Here is a 21,489-nt window from a genome sequence, read left to right as displayed (position 1 = left end):
CCTCTGCATACTTATTTATTTATATTCAATGGATTTATAAACCACTTCACAATGTAGAGTTATTGAAGCTGTGTACAATAAAAGAGAAAATGAAATAGAAACAAAACAGAGGAGAAAATGTAGACTCTAAAAGCCAATTTGATCATACCTACAATTGTGCAGTTAAGATTATACAAAAGGATTAGGGAAGCCTCCTTAAACAAAAAAGTATTTAATAAGTGCTCAGACATCAAGATGGGAGAAGCCTGTCCAGTCGCTCCTTATAATGGTTCCAGAGGGCAGGGGCTGCAACACTAAAAGCCCAGTTTCAAGTGCAAGCAAAGCATGCCTCTGGGGCATGTGGGACTCTCAGCGGTGCCCTATCTGAGGAGGGCAGTTTCTGGACATGGATTTCTGGGGTGAGGCAATGTTACTTCTCAGGCTACCAGTTTATCAAAAATTAATCTCTGCCTATGCTATCATTCTGATGCTCCTACTGGCTCTAGGATCTACACTGGTGTAAAGCAACCTCCATTGTCCACCATGACCGTTTCTGAATCCATTGCTGAACCCGGATTTAATCTCAATCGCATCTATAGTCCCATCTCAGTGGAAATCAACATAAATACCTCTTGAACTGCTGTTTATCTGAACAGTCATTAGGGTTTACCAGTGTGAAAATTATTCCAAAAACAGGGAGGGGCCCATTTCCAGGGAAGAACCCCCACCCCACCCTCCTGTCTGGAAGACCAAGCAGCAGAAGCAGAAGAGAGGGCGACATTCTGCATTGCGTCTGGGCTCTCCTCTCTCTCTTTCTGCATCGCCATTAACCGTAGCGAGCGTCTGCTCCAAAGAGCAAGAAATCCTGGGGAGAGATCAGAAGGCAGAATTAGGAACAGAGGAAACTGCTTATACAGAGTCAGGCCATTGGTCCCTCTAGCCAGTGCCGCCAGACTGCCCCCAAGATCGGGGGCGGCAGCATGTGTGATGTCATGTGCACATCATGTGATGTCACACCCATTTTCCTGACACCAAGCAGGCCAGTGAAGCCTCCTGTGACGTTGCTCTGGGCCCCCTCAATTTTGGGAGGGCCGGAACCCTTGCAAAGAAATATCGAGGGGTCGGAAGACAGCTCTGCCGCCTAGAATTGGCCTGCCTGCCTCTAGCTTAGCAGTGTCTCTCCAGCAATGGCTCTCCATGACTTCAGGCAGGAGTCTCTCCCAGAACCGCCTGGAGACGCCAGCGAAGATTGAACCTGCAACCTTCTGCTTGCGAGACAGACATGCTACCCCTGAGCTATGGCCCTTGCAGCTGAGTCTTCCTATGGCCAGCAGCAGGATAACAAAATCCTGGCATCCAAACACAAACGGTGCAGGATGCCTACCTTCTGGGACGTGTGCTCTGGAAGCAGGGCTGTTTGTTTTATTTAATATTTCCTAAAAATTTATACACTGCTTGAGTGTAAAACAACAACAACCTTCAAAGCAGTTTGCAAAATAAGATAAAGCAATAAAATTATCGCTGAGAAAAATTCACAACCACGATTCAAGAGTTTTGAAAAGTTAAAAGAACAATAGACTAAAAACAGATCTGAACTCACCTCAGATTTCTTAAACATCTGGGTAGCCTCGTCGAAGCAAGAATGTTTTAAGCAGGCGCAAGAAAGAGTAAAGTAACGGAACATGCCTGGTGTCAAGAGGCAGGGAATTCCAAAGTGAAATAACTGAGTTCTTGCAAATGTGGAAGGGGTATTATGGGATGCCTGCTGGGCCAAGTGAGGGCTGCCTCAATGTGGGCTTCACCTGCTCCCTCAGGGAGCTTTCCCCACAATTCGTTTTTAGCCTCAAAATGCAGGAAGCTTCCCTGAGTACCCAGAGCTTCTTTTGCAACAGGGCTAATGCATCACCCACCTGGCGAAGCTGCAGAAAGGCACTGGAGAGCTCCACGTGGTCCGGGAGAGGGAGGGGAAAGCCTTCAGCCAGTCGCGCTGGAAGGTAAAATTTATCTTGCACTTACAAAAATATTGTAAAGAAGTAGACTCACTGGCAGGGTTTGATTAAACATTTACAATTACAAGGAAACAAGTATAAAAGTTAAGATGTAATAATGCGGAATGAATAAAGGGAAAGATGTAATTTGGGGGGGAAATGGTACAAAAAGAATACAAGAATATTTAATTAAAAATTTGTGAAATTAAGGTAGAATAAGATGGACAGGAGAAGCAAATATTTAAAGAACCAGAAGAGGAAGTTGAGAGAAGTCATTGGGGGGGGGGATTGGGATTTATAGATTTTCCTTGTGATAATGATTGTGTTGAATATAAAATTTTAAAATTCAATAAAAACTATTTTTTTACAAAAAGGGAGGTAAAATTAACTGAGGTCATAGAATCACAGAATTGTAGAGTTGGAAGGGACACCCAACCCCCTGCAATGCAACTAAAGCATCCATGGCAGATGGCCACCCAACCTCTGCTTAAACACCTCCAACGAATGACAGTCCAGCACCTTCCAAGGGAGTCTGTTCAACCACCAAACAGATGTGGCACATTGAGTGAACACAGCTATATGAATCCCTCCCAATTATGAAGAGAGTCTAAAAATGTTCTGCAAATTGCAAAACGATATATAAGAGATTTCGCCCCCCCCCCCCCGCCGCCAGACCTGAGGAGCTACCGGCAGCTACTCAGCTCTATGAGAGTCCTGCTCTGCCATCTGAACTTATTCAGGTGTGCAGCCATAAAAACTAGAAACTTGCTTTAAACTATGGAAAAGAAACCTGGCCTCCACTCAGTAGTGAAGGTTCACCATTTGCGCAGCCTCTTATTTATTCATTTATTGTATTTCTGTGCATCTATCTCTCCAAGGACCTCAAGATTATTCTGCTCTTAATTTCACCTCCTCAACAACCCTTCAGGGTAGGTTAAGCCAAAAGGGACTGACTGGCCCAAGGTCTCCATCCAGTGAGTTTCGGGGCCCAGTGGGGATCTGAACCCTGGTCTCTCCTGGGTGCTCTAACCACTACACCACCACTGCCCCTCATCCTGGACTCTTGCCTGCAACTGGGGAAGTGTGCATTTGCCCTGCAGTTTCCCCCGCTGCTCCTGGTTGTCCCCTCACTCTGAAGTGCTCTGCGAGCTCCCCAATGTTGAACTTGGGATGCTGGACATTCGTCCCCTAGTAACTGAAAGTAGCTCTTTCCATGGGGTTGCAAGGCTAGAGTTTTCTCAAAACGGCACAGCCAGATGCCCTCTCGGGAACCACCTGCCAGTCTCCTCTCCTCCTTGGAGATGCAACCGGAGGGGTCTTTGCTCTATCCTGGGAGTCCATATCAGAGGCCTGGTACTGTTGGGATGGTGAATGAGAAACAAGGCTACAATAAAGCATGTGGTGCAACAATTAGACTGATATTTACCATTCATTGCAGGCAGGAGGGTGCTTGAAGCAAGGTAGTTCATGATGGCTTGCATTAATTGTACCTGGAAAGAGAGAGACAGAGACCATAAAAGGGAAATCAAGATGAAAGGGCTCATAGAATCACAGAACTGTAAAGTTGGAAAGGAGTCAAGGGTCCAAGGGTCATCTAGTCCAACCTCCTGCAATGCAGGAATCTCAACTCACAGTCATTCATCCAATTTGAAATCATACTGGACCATGCTTACCTTTACAAATGCACTAGCCGTTTTGTTGCTGCACGGGGCAGTGGGGAGGAGGATCAAGGAGTCCTCTAATTCCCCACCCTGACTTCTGGCTTCATCCTGGATGTCCTACATCTGCCTTGGCCGGTACATAAATGGGTGTGTGAATCAAACTCCCAGTCAATTGGAAAGAACATTAAGCCCGTGGTCCATTCTTTCCAGTTCTCTCCATGGCCAACCAGAGGTCCTCAAGAAAGACCTGAGCACAAGAGCTCTCTCCCTTTCTTTGGTTTCCAGCAACTTGTATTCGGAAGCATGAAGACCTCCAATTATGCAAGCAGAGCAGAGCCATCATCCCTAGTGGCCATTAATAGCCCTCTCCTCCTCAGCCCAGTATACCTGAAGGAGCGTCTCAACCCTCATCGTTCTGCCCGGACACTGAGGTCCAGCACTGAGGGCCTTCTGGTGGTTCCCTCCCTGCGAGAAGTAAGGTTACAGAGAACCAGGCAGAGGGCCTTCTCGGTGGTGGCGCCCGCCCTGTGGAACACCCTACCTTCAGATGACAAGGAACTAAACAACTACCTGACTTTTAGAAGACATCTGAAGGCAACCCTGTTTGGGGAAGTTTTTAATGTTTGATGTTTTATTGTGTTTTTAATACTCTGTTGGGAGCAGCCCAGAGTGGCTGGTGAAAGCCAGCCAGATGGGCAGGTTGTTGTTGTTGTTTCCATGAATCTCAGGGTTGTGGGTTTGAGATTTGCACGTTGGGAAAAAGATTCTTGCATTTCAGGGGGTTGGGTTAGATGAATCTCAGGGTCTCTTCCAGCTCTACAATTCTATGATTCTGTGATCTGTCTTGAACCTTCAAACAACCAGCTTAATTGAATATCAACAAGTTCTAGCGTCGTGAGAAGGAGGTAGAACCTTTTCTCTGTTCACTTTCTCCATGCAAGGCATAGTTTTATAAATATCTATCGTGTCAACTATTTCTTGTCTTTTCTCTAAACTAGGAAGACCTCAGCACTTGCATGCTTCCCTCACAGGGGATTCCCCTCAATCATTCTGATGACCCTTTTCTGAATCTTTCCCATTTATTCGGTTTGCTAGTACAGTGGTACCTTGGGTTACAGACGCTTCAGGTTATGGACGCTTCAGGTTACAGACTCTGCTAACCCAGAAATAGTACTTCGGGTTAAGAACTTTGCTTCAGAATGAGAACAGAAATCGGGCTCCGGCGGTGCGGCAGCAGCAGGAGGCCCCATTAGCTAAAGTGGTGCTTCAGGTTAAGAACAGTTTCAGGTAAGAACGAACCTCCAGAACGAATTAAGTACTTAACCCGAGGTACCACTGTCGTTTTATCTTGCCCAGGGCAACCCAAAGCAACTTTGTAAGGTGAGGCGACCAGAAGTGTATGCAGGACTCCAAATAAGGTTGCACCATAGATGTGCAAAACGGCATTATGCTATTGGCAGTCTTCAATCTCTTTCCTAATGATCTCTAGAATGGAATCTGACATTTTCACAGCGGCTGCACACTTGGCAGAACCACCGAGAGGAATGACAAAGCAGGTGTGTGTCTGTGACACCTCAGGATGGGGGTGAAATTTGGGTCGGTCCACATTTTAGTGCAAACCTTATTTACCCCTTCTGAAATAATAAACAAACCAAAGCTCAGCTGGCCTTCAACATTCAGACTATTTTGCAGCGGTGTTCTCCAGGCAAGTAATGTCTACAAAGAAACCACATGCTTAGAGGTTTGCATGTACTTGAGTAGAAATAAAATAGAAAAAAAGGCATGACGTTTGAGAAAATTGAATGCCAATAATATGTGTATTAGGAGTTACATGCAAGGAGAAGTTGGTAAATCTTCACGAGGACAAATAAAATAAACGCCAAAAACTGATGTGTAAAAGGGGGGAACTAAACTTAAGACTGCAGGAGTGAGAAGCTGAGATTGATAGGTTTGCCCACTGAGAGTGGCACCAAATCTTTCAGGGAGGGTATTGGCAAGAATGGGCTCTGAGAAGAAGGCAAGAGAGCCTCTGGCCACGGAGTACGCACGTTGAGAGCTTGAACCTCTAGCTGTGACCATGGAATCCTCAGGGGTCACTTAAGATCACGGGATCAAGCAATTTAGGGAACGAAAAAGATCTTACTGAGAAAGGCCCAACGTCCGAGTGCTTCAGAGACAGCTGCAACCTATATGAGGATATGGGGGGGGGGAGAGGAATGGGGGTTTTATGCCTTATGACGACAATATACCTTATTGACTTGCTGAGTTACGGTAAGTCAGTGGAACAAGCCACAGGGTCATGGCTGATAACTCTTTTCTGCACTCCTCTTTCTGCATGCCCTTTGGGGCTGCTGTGCTGCAGGGGAGCACCTTTTCGGCCGAAAGGTCCAATAGAAATAAATTGGAAAGTGTAGTACAACCCAGATCTCGTCTCCCACAGTTTGCAGTGCAAGGTAAGCAAGCATTCGGTGTGACCCTTTGGAACTCCCTGCCACTTGAAATGCCTGCTAAAAACATTCTTGTGTAGACAAGCCTTCCAAGGGGCTTAGAAAGTTTGAATGGGTTTAAATCTATACTGTGGTTTTAACTTTCTGTATATTTTAAAGTGTTGTTGGGTTTTTTAAAAATATTTTTATTGTTTTAACTTCTCTGTAAACTGCTTTGAGGGTTTTTTCCCTACCATCAAGTGGTATACTGTATAAATTTTATGAAATAAATAAATATGCATTGCAGGGGATGACCCCCAGGGTCCTTTGCAACTCTGTAATTCTATGATTCTACGAAATAAAGTCAATATGGTTTTTTTCCTGGATAATAGCCAAACAATGATATTTGAATTATAGAATTGTAGAGTTGGAAGGGATCCCAGGGTCATCTAGTCCAACCCCCTTACTGAAACAAAGATATGCTACGTCCACAGCATTCCCCTGATCCGTCAAGCTTGTAACTCTATCAAAAAGGGAAATGAGATTCATCTGGCATGACTTGTGTTTGAGAATGCCATGCTGGGTCTTAGTAATCACAGCATCCCTTTCTAAGTGCTCACAGACTGACTGCTGAATTCTCTGTTCTAGGACCTTTGGTGGTAGCTTCTAATCAAGCAAAAAAACTTTTTTGGGGGGGGTATTAAAATGGTAAAGCACATTTGTTGTTTCTTACTTGCCAAGCTTCAGGGACCCAAAGATCTTGGTGGAGTTAACAGAAACTTTGGCTGAAATGGTGGTTGACTGAAATCAAAGAGAAGCAGGTTGAGTGTGCTTTGCAAAGAGATCAAAACAAGTTTACATCATGTGAAATCTATACATATGAAGATTTGGAATTCTTTTAATCATTGGGGAAATTTGCAACAAAAAAAAGAAAAGGAAAGAAGGGAAGGGAGGAAGGGAGGGAGGAGGAGGAGGAAGAGGAGGAGGAGAAGGAAAAGGAAAAGGAGAAGGAAGATCTCTTTGAGAAAACGCATCTGTTAGCAAAACTGAGGGGAATGTATAACATTCAAAAAGAAAAATATCTGGGAATAAGAAAGGGAAGAGGCAGAAATGAGCACCCACAATTGACAAAAGCTCTGATGAAGGTGGAAGAGGAGGCTTAGGGCAATGGGCAGACTGGAAGGGGGCACAAAATACCCTCCTGATCATGGCAGCACCAAGGCTCAAGGTGTGTCCTGAACTTACCGCACCAATCACAAAGAGCGAGGCCAAGGAAGCGTTGGGGAGGATGGCAAATGCTCTGATGTCGACCGCCGGGGACAGCGAAATGGCGTCAGGTGTGATGGTCAGAGACGGGGCAGAAGAAGGTGAGACTTGGAGCTTCATGAGCATGTTGGGGTACAGCTTTTCCAACTGGGTGTGGAGAGCAAAGGCAGCATGAGAATCTCAGTGGAGCCTGGCTGCTGGATCAGGTCCAAGTGGACCCATCTTCTCCCGTAACCAAACAGATGCCCCAGCTGCTCACCTGTGGAACAAAGGGCTTGAAGCATGTGGTGTTGAGCCGGACTTTAAACTCCTTCGGAACCTGCAGCAGGGGAGAAGAGGCAAGTTGGGGATGGAGAGATAGGACAATATACTATGACTTGGAAAAGCAGAGGTTAGAAAGAACAGCCCCTTTAAACCTTCCTCTTGTTCTCCTGCTGGCTTTTAGCTGTGGGGGACATTCCTTGGGTGCCAGCCACAGTAGTGGGAGTCACTGGACCTCGCTCGTACCAGGTGGCACTCAAAGACGGACGCTTGTGGCGCCGGCACATAGACCAGCTTAGGCGCAGGGTTGGGGACTTGGACACTACCGTGGGGCCCCCAACTGCGCTCGTAGCTCCGGAACAGACACTTACAGATGGTGAGGCTCCACCTACACCTCTCTCGCAAACTGCCGGCGTGGAGCCGAACCAAGCCACTTCAGAGGGTCTGCCGGACTTCCCACGGACTCACACCACTGCTGGGCCTGACATTCCGCCAACTCCACTCGCGGAAGTTCCACCCACAGCAGCGGATCCAGGGGACTTGGTTTCAACGCCACCTAGGGTCGTGCCACAGCCTCAGCAAGAATCCGGCAGCCCACCGGACCTGGGTACCGCTCCCCGAAAGTCTGGCAGAGTTTCCAAGCTCCCAACTTATTTAAAGGACTATGTTGTTGGACATGTAACACTGTTGGTCTAAGTATGTGGAAGTATGTGAAATGTAACCGATATGCTTTTGTGCCTAATTGAACCATTACGTGTAGTGCTGTATATAAGGAAACCATTACGATTGTAACTAACGCCTTATCTCGGTGGGGAGGGGTGTTATGTACTGAAGTTCTCACCCTGGGCCAGCAGGGGGATACTGTAGATAGTTATGCAAATGAAGGATCAAAAGTGACGTTCAGTGATTGGATAGTTTTAGAAAGTTGCTACAGTAATGTTGTACTGGAGCTCTATATAAGCAGGCTGACTGAGGCCTTCAGTTCAGTTCAGTTCTGGCCTCTGAATAAGGAAGAGCTGTTTGAAGAATCGCTGTGTTGTCTGATATGTTCACCCACAACTTAACAACTTGGAAAAGCAGAGGTTAGAAAGAACAGCCCCTTTAAACCTTCATCTTGTTCTCCTGCTGGCTTTTAGCTGGAAACTCAGCCCAGAATCTCCCATCAAAGCCAGCCTTCCATTGTGGGCCATCGACAGGCTCCTATCGTCTTACTGGTAGAAAAACATGGCGGCAGCATTGAGGAGATGAGAAAAGCCTGCTGCACCAAGCCAATGGCCCATCTAGTTCCACATCCTGATCTCACTATCAAAGGGAGCTACTCAAGAGCCACTGTAGAGGATTGGAGCATGATTCACCCCTGGTAAAGCCAGCTCTGCAGACTTGGGCTCCCCAGCCCTCCTTACCATGTCGTCTGTGATGAAGAAGTTCATCTCCCCTGCTCCGTAGTATACAAGGCCTGCGGTGTTGAAGAAGTAAGTGGAGATCCCAAAATAAAGCATGTGGTCGTGATCCACCGGGAAAGCGAGGGCTGGTGGTGTGAAAGGAGGAGGAGAGCGATGGGCGAGGGAGAAGAATTCACCCTGGTGGGAGAGGAAATGTGAAAAATGGGAAGCCATTCCTAGGACAGAAGGCTAATGAAGGGGACTCAGCCTGTTTCTTTTCTCCTTCCTAGAATCACAGAACTGTAGGGCTGGATGGAGCCCTTCGCTTCTTCTGGTCCAATGCAGGAATCTCAGGTAAGTGTTTTAGGAAGAGATGAAGGGAAGCGACAGGCAAGCGTCTTCCCACCAGGAAGCTGCCCGCAGCACAGGAGGCCTCCAGGAGGGAAAACTGGCCACGATCCATAAACCTCCCTCTCCCTCCCTCCTTTTCCCTACCTTCAGGTCCAAGTCTAGGGAATTCTGTGAAGCCACAGGAGGAGCAACCAGAGAGTAATCGATTCCAGACACCTTGTCAATTCTAGCCGTGACTAGGAAAAAAACAGGACAAATCGAGGAGCTGGGGCGAGATGGCGACAAAGCAGCGTCGGACAAAGGTGTCCATTTCAGTCTCTCATTTTCCCAGTCTTGAATCCAGTTCTCTGCATTTGCACATCAGATTATGCTTTTGGTTTTGTTTGTTGTACCCCCAGAAAGAAAGAAAAACCCATCAGCATTTTAGTGCCAATTTCTATAATACAGTACAGTGGTACCTCAGGTTAAGCACTAAATTCGTTCAGGAGGTCCGTTCTTAACCTGAAACTGTTTTTAACCTGAAGTACCACTTTAGCTAATGGGGCCTCCCGCTGCTGCCGTGCAATTTCTGTTCTCATCCTGAAGCAAAGTTCTTAACCCGAGGTACTATTTCTGGGTTAGCAGAGTCTGTAACCTGAAGCATCTGTAACTTGAAGCTTCTGTAACCTGAAGCGTCTGTAACCCAAGGTACCACAGTTCTCATAAGCAGAACCCTGCTGGATTGGTGTGTTGAAGCAAAGTGCAAGCTCCATCTTGGTAGTCAAGGTAACCCAAAAAAGAATTGGTAGTTGTTGCAAGAATGAGCTCAGATATGTTTCCTTGCTTTGATGTATGCTAATGGGTTTGCTTTGATGCTGTGCTTATCTGAGGGCCTTGGGATGCTGGGCTCTGGGCCCAGAGAGGACAGAAGCAAACTGGGCTCTGCTGCTTTGTGCATAAAGGATGCCTAAATGTTTGCTTGGGTGTGGACAAGCCATGGCAACCTCTCACTGCTGTGGGGTCTGTCCCATGTCTGTAATGGCAGCGAGGCCCAGCAGGCTGACTTACCATAAACTTATTCTTTTTTCATATGTAATAAATCACTAGAACTGATCCCTCAGGTGTCTTTGAAATCCTTCATGGGTATACCTTCATCAAACCACTCCCATGAGCCCACCTTTGGGCTGGTGGATCGGGACAATCAGGCCAATGGCCCGTCTAGTCCAGCATCCTGTTCTCCGAGGGATCCACTAGATTCCTCCACAGGAAACCAGCAAGCAGAAAGTGAGCATAACAACTGCTTTTCAGAAGCATGGCTGCCATCTCCTCCTGCATGCATTTGTCTAAAGCATGCAGAACTCCCTGCCACTTGACATCCGGCAGGCGCCTCTACTCTTTTTGGCACCTGCTAAAAACACATTTATTTAGACAAGCCCACCTGGATGTTTAGAAAGTGGATGTGAGTTTTAAACTGGTTTGAGCCTATTGCTATTTTTAACTTTTAACCATTTTAAATCATTGCTGCTATTTTTCAAAAATCTTTCCTTTTGCAAACCGCTTTGAGGCTTGTTTGCTTTTTGACAATCAAACAGTGTATTAATGAATAAGCCCACATTATGCCAAGGTATGCAGGGGCCCAGAAGCATTTTAGACTGCAGACTGAGCAAATCTACGGATCAGCTGGTCACAGACTTCCCTACTAGACTGAGCTGGGTTGTATATCTATTTACATTTAGATCATAGCTGTCAACATTTCCCTTTTTTAAAGGGAAATTTCCTTATTCCGAATAGGATTCCTCACAAGAAAAGGGAAAAGTTGACAGCTATGTTTAGAGTAATTATCTCTAGAAAATTTAATCTGCATCTGTACATATAAAAGATGTGAGGTTTATGTAAGTCTTCCTCCTCCTCTATCCTCTACGTTTGGCTTAGAAAGAAATCTCCCATTGCCCTACTGACAACTTGTGTTACAGAATTAATATTAGCCAAATATTAGCTGAAAGCATTTTGGTCTCCCAAATCCTCCAGATTGTGGGTTCTGTTTAAGGCCAGAGACGCTGACTGGGCCAAAGTCGGAGTCTCACTTCATAGAATCATAAAATAGTAGAGTTGGAAGGGGCCACAAAGGGAATTTAGTCCGACCTCCTGCAAAGCAGGAATAAAGCAGGCATTGCTTAAAGGTAAAGGGACCCCTGACCATTAGGTCCAGTTGTGGATGACTCTGGGGTTGCGGCACTCATCTCGCTTTATTGGCTGAGGGAGTCGTCGTACAGCTTCCGGGTCATGTGGCCATCATGACTAAGCCGCTTCTGGCGAACCAGAGCAGCGCACGGAAATGCCGTTTACCTTCCTGCCACAGTGGTACCTATTTATTCTACCTATTCTACTTGCACTTTGAGGTGTTTTCAAACTGCTAGGTTGGCAGGAGCAGGGACTGAACAACGGGAGCTCACCCCATCGCAGGGATTCAAACCGCTGACCTTCTGATCAGCAAGTCCTAGGCTCTGTGGTTTAACCCACAGCGCCACCCACGTCCCTATTTTGATAGTGTTAGGTACCACCTGAAAAACATTTTCTTGAAATTCTCTTTTATGGTGTAGCAAGCGGCGAACCTACTATCTATACATCAGAGCCTTTCCCACTGTTCCAAATATTTAAAGGGTGGGGTGTTTCCCTGCTAGCTGCAGAAGCAGCCCTGAGATCTTGAGTGATGCAAAAGTGGTGCTTTCGAACTGCTAGGTTGGCAGGAGCTGGGGCAGAGCAACGGGAGCTCACTCCGTCGCGGGGATTTGAACCGCCGACCTTCTGATTGGCAAGCCCTAGGCTCAGTGTTTTAACCCACAGCGCCACCTGTGTCCCTAGGCATTGCTTAGAAGGAGCTCTTTCCCCCTGATGGGGTCCAGCTTGTCACCAGCTTCCACCATCATTGCTCTTACCTGGCAGAGTCTGCAGGAAAGGCTGCAGTTTGGAGCCAATGGAACTGCTCACTTCTTCACAGACCTGGGGGGAAGAGAGGAAAGGCCATAAGGACGCCTTACTCCTTGGCAGGAGCCCCATGTGTCCATGGGCTCGTTGCTTGGCTCCAAAACTAGCAGAACCTCCATTCCCAGGTGTGGTCCGTGTTGAAGTACTGGTGCTAGATGTGGGGCACAAACAACTGTGAATGGTGATCTTCACTGAGCCTCACTTGCGGCCCCTGGTCTCCTCCTACCATTGTTTACCCACATCTGGCCCAGGGGTTTATCAATGCAGTTTTGGACCATGCACACCAGAGGCATATTATGGGTATGATGGTCTTCTGCACTGCAGAGAGTTGGGCTTGAGGACCTTTGGGAGATCCCTTCCCACTCAACAATTCCATGGTTCTAGGAATTGCTGGGCCTTTTGGGATGGGTACAGAAGGCTCTGCTTATGTTCCCATGAGAAGAAGAAGAAAACACTTCGCTACCAGCTCTACCATTCTATGATTCCACAAAGGCTCTGCTCCATAGGCCTTAGACACAGAATCATAGAATTGCAGAGCTGGAACGGACCCCAAGACTCATCTAGTCCAAACCTCTGTAATGCAGGACTCTAAACTAAAATCAGGTGTCTGTGATGGGGCTGGACTTTCCAGGGTCCTCCCTGCAGGGAGACTCGGTCATTCCTTTCTCCGCCCTCGGACACAGCAGTTGGTGCCAGGCAGCCATGTAGCAATTACCGAAAGTGGCTTGTCGACAAGGCTTGGCGCAGGGCTCCCCTCCTGCTGCCTTTTGTGGAGAACAGGAGAGCCCATTGTTCCCAAGGGCACGCTTGGCTAAATTAAGCTCGCAAAGGCCTGTGAAATCGAAGGAAGCTAATTCCTAATACCCAAGGCACCAAAAAAATCCCACGTCTTTTTGGCTCAAAGCACATTTGAATGCTGAAGTCCTGGGTCTGTTTGTGGGGCTACTGAATTCAGAAGCAAACAAAACCTTCCTTAAGAGGGAAGCGGTTCCTTCAAGTCCAAGTGATGCCACAGGAGGTTTGCAATGCCATGTGTGAATTTTGCAGCGAACACGGAGTGTGCTCTGGAGGCGCAGCAGCGGATTCTGCATGCTCAGCTTTTCCTTCCAAGTATTTGGCCCCCCACTCCACCATCCCCAGGGCACATGCAAGCCGTTGAGTCAGAAACAGGAGCAGGGCTAGAGAACCAGGCTAGGAACAAGCCAGAACATGGGCTGAGGGCCCAAGAGCAGGAGAGGCACCGTGTGTTTCCTAACAACAGCAATGTACTTCCAAAAGCTTGCTTTTGCTATTGCTGTTGGTCTCCTAGGATGCCAATCTGAGCACTGCCGGGCGAACTCCTGCTTCTGAGCATGTGCAGAATGCCATTCCCTCTTGTAGAGCAGCTAGCTCCTGCAAAACCGGGCTTTTTAGAGGGAGCAACTTCTGGGCCAGAAGGCAGGGTTTAAAGGTGCACCCTTGCAGGGGTCCCACTTATTCGAGAAACTGTGGAAAGTGAGACAGGAACTAGGAAAGAGCCCTTGGAAATCCTGTGAAGGCTTTACCTTGCCTTCCATGGCATTTCTGAATGACGACTCAATGTTTTTGTCGAAGAGGTTGTACAGCCAGCTGCGATGGGGAGAGAAGAATGGGAGGATCAATGTCAATAAGGTAAAAAGCTTTTATTTCCTAAAGTGCTTGCGCTACTTTCCCCCTTGAAGATCCCAGAAACTAAGAGCAGCTTTAGGTGTTCTGAAGAAGCAAGAGGGCAGGAAGTGCTTCCTGCACTGCAGGGGCTGGACTAGATGACTTTAGGGAGTCCCTTCCAGCTCTGCAATTCTATGCTTGACTGGAGGTTGCAAAGGCTGTGGCTGCTGAATGCGCAGCGATCTTGCCAATGGAGTTCGCAGGGGTGCTATACCACCTATATGAAAGACCACACGATACAATGAGAGATACTGTGCTGATGTTAAGTTAGGGGCTGGTTCCTTTTCGAGATGGATGGATGAAATGAGTTTTCAAAACAACGGATGGAAAAGGGGAGCCTGCCCTGAGCACAGGGACACTTGGTTTGGGCATCATTTCCGAGTACGTTTCTGAGCACAATTCAAAGTGTTGGTGCTGACCATGAAAGCCCTAAAAGGCCTCGGTCCAGTATACCTGAAGGAGCGTCTCCACCCCCATCATTCTGCCCAGACACTGAGGTCCAGCGCTGAGGGCCTTCTGGCGGTTCCCTTGCTGCGAGAAGCCAAGTTACAAGGAACCAGGCACAGGGCCTTCTCGGTAGTGGCGCCCGCCCTGTGGAACGCCCTCCCACCAGATGTCAAAGAGAAGAAAAACTACCAGACTTTTAGAAGACATCTGAAGGCAGCCCTGATTAGGGAAGCTTTTAATGTTTGATGCATTACTGTATTTTAATATTTTGTTGGAAGCTGCCCAGAGTGGCTGGGGAAGCCCAACCAGGTGGCCGGGGTATAAATAATAAATTATTATTATTATTATTATTATTATTATTATTATTATTATTGGAGGTAGCAAAGGGGAGACTTGTGTCGAGAGCAAGCAGGGCAGCCTTCCAGGTCAAGCTGCAGGGCAACGGACAACCACCTACCTCAACCTGCCTGAAAAGTGCACTTTGACGTCGGAGATGTGAGCGGCGCAACCTGCTGTGCCCACAGTCGGCCTCCCAGCAGCATCTGCCCCCAGCTTCAAGCCTACGGAGATGGAGATGCCCTCAACCTTCAGGTCAAATGAGCCGTGGTCCTTGCTATTTGGGAAGACAACAGAACAAAGGATTTTCAGCAGCAGGAGCAACAACAAACCCTGCCATTTCTATTTTACAAAAAAGGTGCTTGGCTGTCCATGGGTGGGGGAAGGTATAACCAGTATCGTGGGGAACCAGGTTGGTGCAGTGGTTAGAGTATTTGAACCCAGGAGACCAGGGTTCAGATCCTCACCCGGTAACCTTGAGCTGCCTTTCACTTTTTCTCTCAGTCTAGCCTACCTTACGTGTAGGGATCAGATGGGATTACCATGAGGAATTATAAAATATACATCAAGCCATCGTGTCCACGATGAAAGCATTGTGTTGACTGGGTTTGATATATTGACGATAGTTTCTGATTAAATCCCATAAGATTCTACTTTCATGCCCTTTTCATGCCCTTTTGCCTCTGCTGCCCATTTCTCCTTGCCTGACAAGTCACGTACACAACCAAGTTTCTTTGAAGTAGCTTCCATATATATTAATGTTAGGATGTTAATCTTAGGGCCAGGAAACAGGTTTCACATTAAGGTGATAATGGTCACTGTTCTCCTGGCCATCCTTCTTATCATATGTGTATTGATTGTTTATGACCTCCAGAGTTGCTGTATTCCCTCCTTTGTAGTTTTTCATTCATTTACCCAAAAGTATGTATGCCTAACTAGTGTTTATAGTTTAACTTTCTCCCCACGTGGGTTTGTGGAATGCTCAGAAGAAATCTGATTGGTTCTTACGAACACTCTGTAAAAAGCTCTTTTGTGAATAAAAGTACCTGGGCCAAGGGCTGCACATCGGACAAGCACAGAGAGACGATTATACGCACCCTTCCCAGAGTCTTGCTGGTTCAAGTCTCTGTGTGTATTCTTATTAAACAGAGTTCAATCCTTCCTTTACTTTGAGAACGCAACACTTACAGGGTTCTTGTGGGGATTAAATGAGGAGCAGGAGAACCAATTCAGGAGAGGGAGAATTTCTAGGGGCTGTGTTTTGCTCTGCATATTGTTTCAGGAAGCGAGATTTGGTGAATTTGCCTTCCCATGTGGACTGAATCAAATTCCTCCCCACTGCCTCTAAGCGACCCATGCGATTCACAAAGGTAAGAGGCAACGATGGACTCACAACCAGCGCTTCTTCACCGACCAGTCGCCCGTCACTTCAGCAAAGGCATTGGTGATGGAGACCTTGAGGCCCATGCCTGGGACCGGTGCTATAGCGGAGCTTGGCAGCTGGAAACTGCGAACGTTCAAGCTGCAGGAGAAAAAGGAAGGAGAAGGTCATTGGTTTGGGGAAATCGTCAATACGATGGAGAGATTCACCTGATTTGAATAAGGGGCTTGCTCTTGACAGCAGTACGTGTGAAAAGGATCTAGGGGTCTTAGTAGACCACAAGATTCACATGAGTCAACAGTGTGATGCAGTAGCAAAAAACGTGAATGCAATTCTAGGTTGCATCAACTGAAGTCTAGTGTCCAGCTCAAGAGAAGTCATAGTCCCTCACTATTCTGCCCTGCTCAGACCACACCTGGAATACTGTGTCCAGTTGTGGGCCCCAAAATGTTGACAAGCTGGAAGGTGTGCAGAGGAGGGCAACCAAGATGGGGGTGGCAGATGGGGGAGAGTGGGGCTATTAGTTTGCCTTTGTTCTTGTTTTTATTATATATTTTTTGGGGGGTTTCTTGTATTTTTATGTAGTGAACCACCCTGAGAGCTTTGGATGAAGGTTGGTATACAAATTTAATAAATAATAATCATAAAACCAAGGGTCTGGAAACCAAGCCTTATGAGGAATGGTTGAGGGAGTTGGATATATTTAGCCTGGAAAAGAGGATACTGAGTGGAGATATCTTTAAATATCTGAAGGGCTGTCCCATGGAAGATGGAGCAAGCTGGTTTTCTCCTGCTCTGGAGGGTAGGACCCAAACCAAGGTCTTCAAGTTACCGGAAGGGAGATTCCGACTTGGAAAAGCTTTCTGGCAGTAAGAGCAGTTAGACAGTGGAATGATCTCCCTCAGGAGGTTGTAGATGTTAGAATTACTGCTCCATGATTGCAGTCATGGGGTTGTTGTCTATCACATGACGGTATATGTTTTGGCTCCACAGAGTGGGATATGACGGAGACAGGATGTTTGTGTTACTGTGTTCCATGAAGTGGGACTATTGTCCTTTGTTCTTTCTCTCTTTGCTGTCTGATGCTAGAGAGAGAGGGAGCCATGTTGCAGCGCTCCGTGTGTGTTTATATGTAAATAAAGTAGATTAGCCAAAATGCTGAGTTGCTGAGGTCTGTTACACAAGCTGCAAAGACTCTGTGGATCCCCAAGTGTGGCGATGTCTGTTGGCATCAGTCGCTGTGATGTTCGGGCTGGAGAAAGCTTTCGAAGCTCCTGAACAATCAACCAGGAAGAAGAAGAAGAAGAGTTTGGATTTGATATCCCGCCTTTCACTCCCCTTCAGGAGTCTCAAAGCGGCTAACAATCTCCTTTCCCTTCCTCCCCCACAACAAACACTCTGTGAGGTGAGTGGGGCTGAGAGACTTCAGAGAAGTGTGACTGGCCCAAGGTCACCCAGCAGCTGCATGTGGAGGAGCAGAGACGCAAACCCGGTTCCCCAGATTATGTGACTACTGCTCTTAACTACTACACCACACTGGCTCCAGTGTGGGAGGGGAGAGAATGTGCCATTCGGGCATGTGTCTCTACCAGGGTCCTACGGACCAGCTCCTGACAGTAGACTCTCCTTCCTTGCAGGCTGGATGACCACCTGGCATGGATGCTTTAGTTGAGATTCCTGCTTTGCAGGGGGTTGGCCTAGATGACCTTTGGAGTTCCCTCCAACTCTACAGTACAATGATTCATTGGCCTTTGCTTTGGAACTCTAGATCTTAATGTGAGCACCAAAACGCTTTATCCAGAGGCCTCCAGAATGTTCAGGCCTGCGAGTCACACAAGATGAGTTTGGCCCTGGCTGAGCAAGAGTGCCAGCTTGGCCCTGCAACCGTGGGTGCCTGGGGCCATGGGTGCCAAGCAATATGACCCTGGCACCAAGATTTGTGGGTGCCCAGTCCCTTCATGGGCACCCAGGGCCCCAGGGAGTTGGCACCTATGTAGCTGGGTGATGTGCTGTTGAATGAGGCTGTGCAGGAGAAGCTGTGGTGGACCCTGAACTTTTTGGGGTGGGAAGGACTAAGCCATCTTAGAAATGAGCCTCCCTGCTCATTCTCAAATGATTGATCTACTTATTTAAGTCTCTGCCTGCCCCCCAAAAAGAAATTTTATCCCTCCCAACTTCATTTGAGTTGTCTCCACAAGACACCCCAACTGCACCTTGCCCGGGGCAGAAACCATGTTCTCCAGAACCTATTATTGTAGTCTCTTCCAATCTGTGGTGGCCTCACCTGTAGAGTTTGTAGTCCACTCTTCCAATAACTTTAACTCTGAAGGATCCAGAGAAGTCGGGCAGAGTCAGTTGTGCCAGTTTCTGCTGCAAGGCTGCCACCCCCTCCTGGCGAGCTGAAGCAAAGGGGAGAAAAGGTTGGCGTCAGACCGTTTGCATCCCTCTTGAAGGAACCGATTTGCCTTTTTTGAGCCCTCTCTCCCTACTTAGAAAAAAAAATTCAAAGCCAAAAGCAATGGCTTTATTTAGTGTAAAAAGGCCAAACATCCCAGAGCAAGTGACAATAAAACAATACCGTTAACATTGAAAACAGCTCTTTCAAACATTTGAAAAGGGAAATCAGCACTAAACTAAAAACAGATTAAAACATACATCAGAAATTCTACATCCCTGGACAGGCTTATCTAAACCAAAACATTTTTATCACACACCAAAAAGAGTGATAAAAGAGTACAGTACCAAAAGAATACAGTAAAAGAGTACCAAAAAGAGTACAGTGAAAGTGTCTGCCTGGCGTCAAGAAGCAGGGAGTTCCAAAGGTTAGGTACTGCCACACAGAAAGATTGCCTGGTTACAAATAATAATAATAATAATAATAATAATAATAATAATTTATTTTTACCCTGCCCTCCCCAGCCAAGGCCAGGCTCAGGGCGGCTAACAACCAATAATAAAAACAAGTTGATTGAAATACAACTTAAAAACTTAAAAACAAGGTTAAATACAAATTAAATGTGGGATGGGGGTGATGTGGCACATTTAACTGCATGAGTTCCACGGATCGAAGCGGTCAGGTGGGCAGGGACCCAAGAAAGAAAGGGTGGCAGGCCTAAGGTGGACCCTGGACCACCTCCCCAGCTGTATCCACTCAGCCAGCAGTCAAACTCTCGTTCCTGCAGGCAAATATCTTGCAGGGCAAGCAGTGACCCAGGCGGAGAGCCCACGCCCTCTTGCTGTCTGGGAGAGCAGAACTGGCAGGGATCAGGATGGTGCAAAGCAACCCCGTCCCACTTCTGTAGGTCTGCTCCCCAAAATAGAGAAAGCAACAGATTTATTGTTTCAAACCCACCTAACTTGCCACCTTTCACCAACCAGGTGCCCTCTTGATGTTTTAGATCACAGCTCACGGCACAGAGTTCAACTATGGAACTCCCTCCTGCAGGAGCATTCGTCCCTCTGAGCGTGGAAGTAGAGCAGAGGCGCCAAGGCAGCAGCCAGCGATTAACCCCCGCTGCAGGAATTTGCCTAATCCTCTTTTAAAGCTGTCCCGTGGGAGGGAGTTCCGTAGGTTAACTATGGAATTGCTTTCATTTGTCTGTCCTGAATCTTCCAACATTTCAGCTCCATGGGACGTCCGCGGGTTCTAGAGTTATGAGAGAGACACACAGAGAGAGAATCTTTTCCACTTTCTCTGCGTCAGGCATCGTTGTATAAACTTCTATCAAGTCAACTCTTGCTTGCCTTCGGTTTAGAGAAAAGTCCCAAGCGACTGCAGCCTTTCCTCCCTTCCCCTGGTCATTTTGGGGGCCCTTTCCTGAAGCTTTTCCAAACCTACAATATCCATTTTGACGCGAGGCGACCAGAACTGCACACGCTATTTATTTTATTGATGACGTTTTGATCCTGCTTTTCCTTCCAGGCACTCAGAGTGGGGCAGAAGGGTCTCCTTCTCCCCGTTTTATCCTCAACAAGAACCCTGAGAGGCCGGTTAGGCTGAGAGACTCCAGACCTCCTGGCTCTTCAACCATGACATGACCCTGCAGGCTGGGGAGGGGGGCTCAGAATGGGGAATAAAAGGCACCCACCATAGTCCAGGCCTTTGTCCGTGATTCTGACCACAAAGCCCGGTCCTGTGGCCCCGGAGAGAGGACTGTAGTGAAGACAGAGCAGCAGAGAAGCCAGGAGGAGGTTTCTCGCCTTGGACATCCTGGCTGCAGCCCCGAACCCCTTCAGATCCTTCTGCCCAGGGACTCTGCAGCTACGAACCCCTCTGCATTTAGCTGAGAGGAAAACGGAAGTGAGAGTGAGCAGGCAGAAGCAGAGGGACCAGAAAGCTATATTTGTATTTCCTCAAGAAGGTTTTTCCCCTCTTGCACAATCTGCAGCCAAGGTCCGGGTGGGGTTTGTGGATTTTGTGGGCTGGGCGTGCATGGAGGCTTTCTCTGCCAGGGGCCGGACCAGACACGGGAGCTGAGACTCAGGGCTGCGTGCTCTGTGACTCACGCGGCATGGGACGGATCCTGCAACATGTGGATGCTCTCGCTGTTCGGCTTGTGACGGGCATGCCAGGCTCCAGGGCTTGGCTTCAAAAGCAGAGCTGCTCCTGGACCTCAAGAATGTAAGAAGAGGGTCTGCTGGATCAGGCCCATCTAGTCCAGCATCCTGTTCTCACAGTGGCCAACTAGGTGCCCAGTATGGGAAACCTGGAAGCAGAAACTATGGTTTCCAGCAACTGGTGTTTGCAAGCACTTTTGCCTCCCTTCAGCTATGGCGGGCAGAATGTAGCTCAAATTGGAGAACAGCCTTTATCAAAGGTGTCCTGGGCTTTGAAGACACTCGAACTCAGGACGCAAGGGAGAAACGTGCCAAGAGGAAGGCACGCTTGGCATATCCACACCATGATCAACTCCCGCCTGGAAACCAATGTCCCCACTGTGGAAGGACGTGTGGGTCCAGAATTGGCCTCCACAGTCACTTATGGACTCATTGTTAAAACCGTGTTCATGGAAGACAATCTTATCTTACTCAGCAATGAGTGATCACCGAAGAAGAAGAAGAAGAAGAAGAAGAGGAAGAAGAAGAAGAAGAAGAAGAAGAAGAAGAAGAAGAAGAAGAGGAAGAGGAAGAAGAAGAAGATTGTGGCTAATAGGCATCAATAGCTGTCTGCTCCTCCATGGATCTTTTAAATCCATCCAAGCTGGAGGTGATCACTGCCCCCCCAAAAAACCCTTAAAAGGGCTCCTCATTCAGATGATCCATTTACGTACCATGTTTACAATTATCATTAACATCCTACCTTTCCGCCAGATCAGGACACAAGGCAGCTTACACAAATTAAAACAGCCTCAAATAAAATAC

The 21,489-nt window shown here is 47.4% G+C and overlaps 1 protein-coding gene across 1 annotated transcript; it reads right to left on the bottom strand.

Annotated features, from left to right (window-relative positions):
- Positions 1 to 195: 195 nt before the first annotated feature.
- BPI (bactericidal permeability increasing protein) lies at positions 196 to 20,641 on the bottom strand. The gene is made up of 16 exons (XM_053391732.1): positions 20,635 to 20,641; positions 20,217 to 20,480; positions 18,413 to 18,527; positions 16,141 to 16,269; positions 14,869 to 15,024; positions 13,823 to 13,886; positions 12,230 to 12,293; positions 9,459 to 9,550; positions 8,985 to 9,161; positions 7,580 to 7,639; positions 7,300 to 7,467; positions 6,788 to 6,855; positions 5,772 to 5,814; positions 3,394 to 3,457; positions 1,890 to 1,966; positions 196 to 844 (listed from the first exon to the last, which is right to left on the bottom strand). The coding sequence occupies exons 1-16, from the start codon at positions 20,639 to 20,641 to the stop codon at positions 806 to 808; spliced, it is 1,587 nt and encodes a 528-aa protein (XP_053247707.1). The 3' UTR covers positions 196 to 805.
- Positions 20,642 to 21,489: the final 848 nt, after the last annotated feature.

The sequence above is a fragment of the Podarcis raffonei genome, chromosome 6 (assembly GCF_027172205.1).
Source record: "Podarcis raffonei isolate rPodRaf1 chromosome 6, rPodRaf1.pri, whole genome shotgun sequence".
NCBI classification, from domain to species: domain Eukaryota; kingdom Metazoa; phylum Chordata; class Lepidosauria; order Squamata; family Lacertidae; genus Podarcis; species Podarcis raffonei.
The sequence above is the reverse complement of the archived record's forward strand: the minus strand, read 5'-3'. Positions and strand labels throughout refer to the sequence as shown.

Coding starts and splice junctions, on each gene's coding strand:
- BPI (XM_053391732.1), bottom strand. Junction 15,025..16,140: donor TCGGTGAAGAAGCGCTGGTT/GTGAGTCCATCG, acceptor CTTCCCAAATAG/CAAGGACCACGGCTCATTTG. Junction 5,815..6,787: donor GGGTCCCTGAAGCTTGGCAA/GTAAGAAACAAC, acceptor ATCCTCATATAG/GTTGCAGCTGTCTCTGAAGC.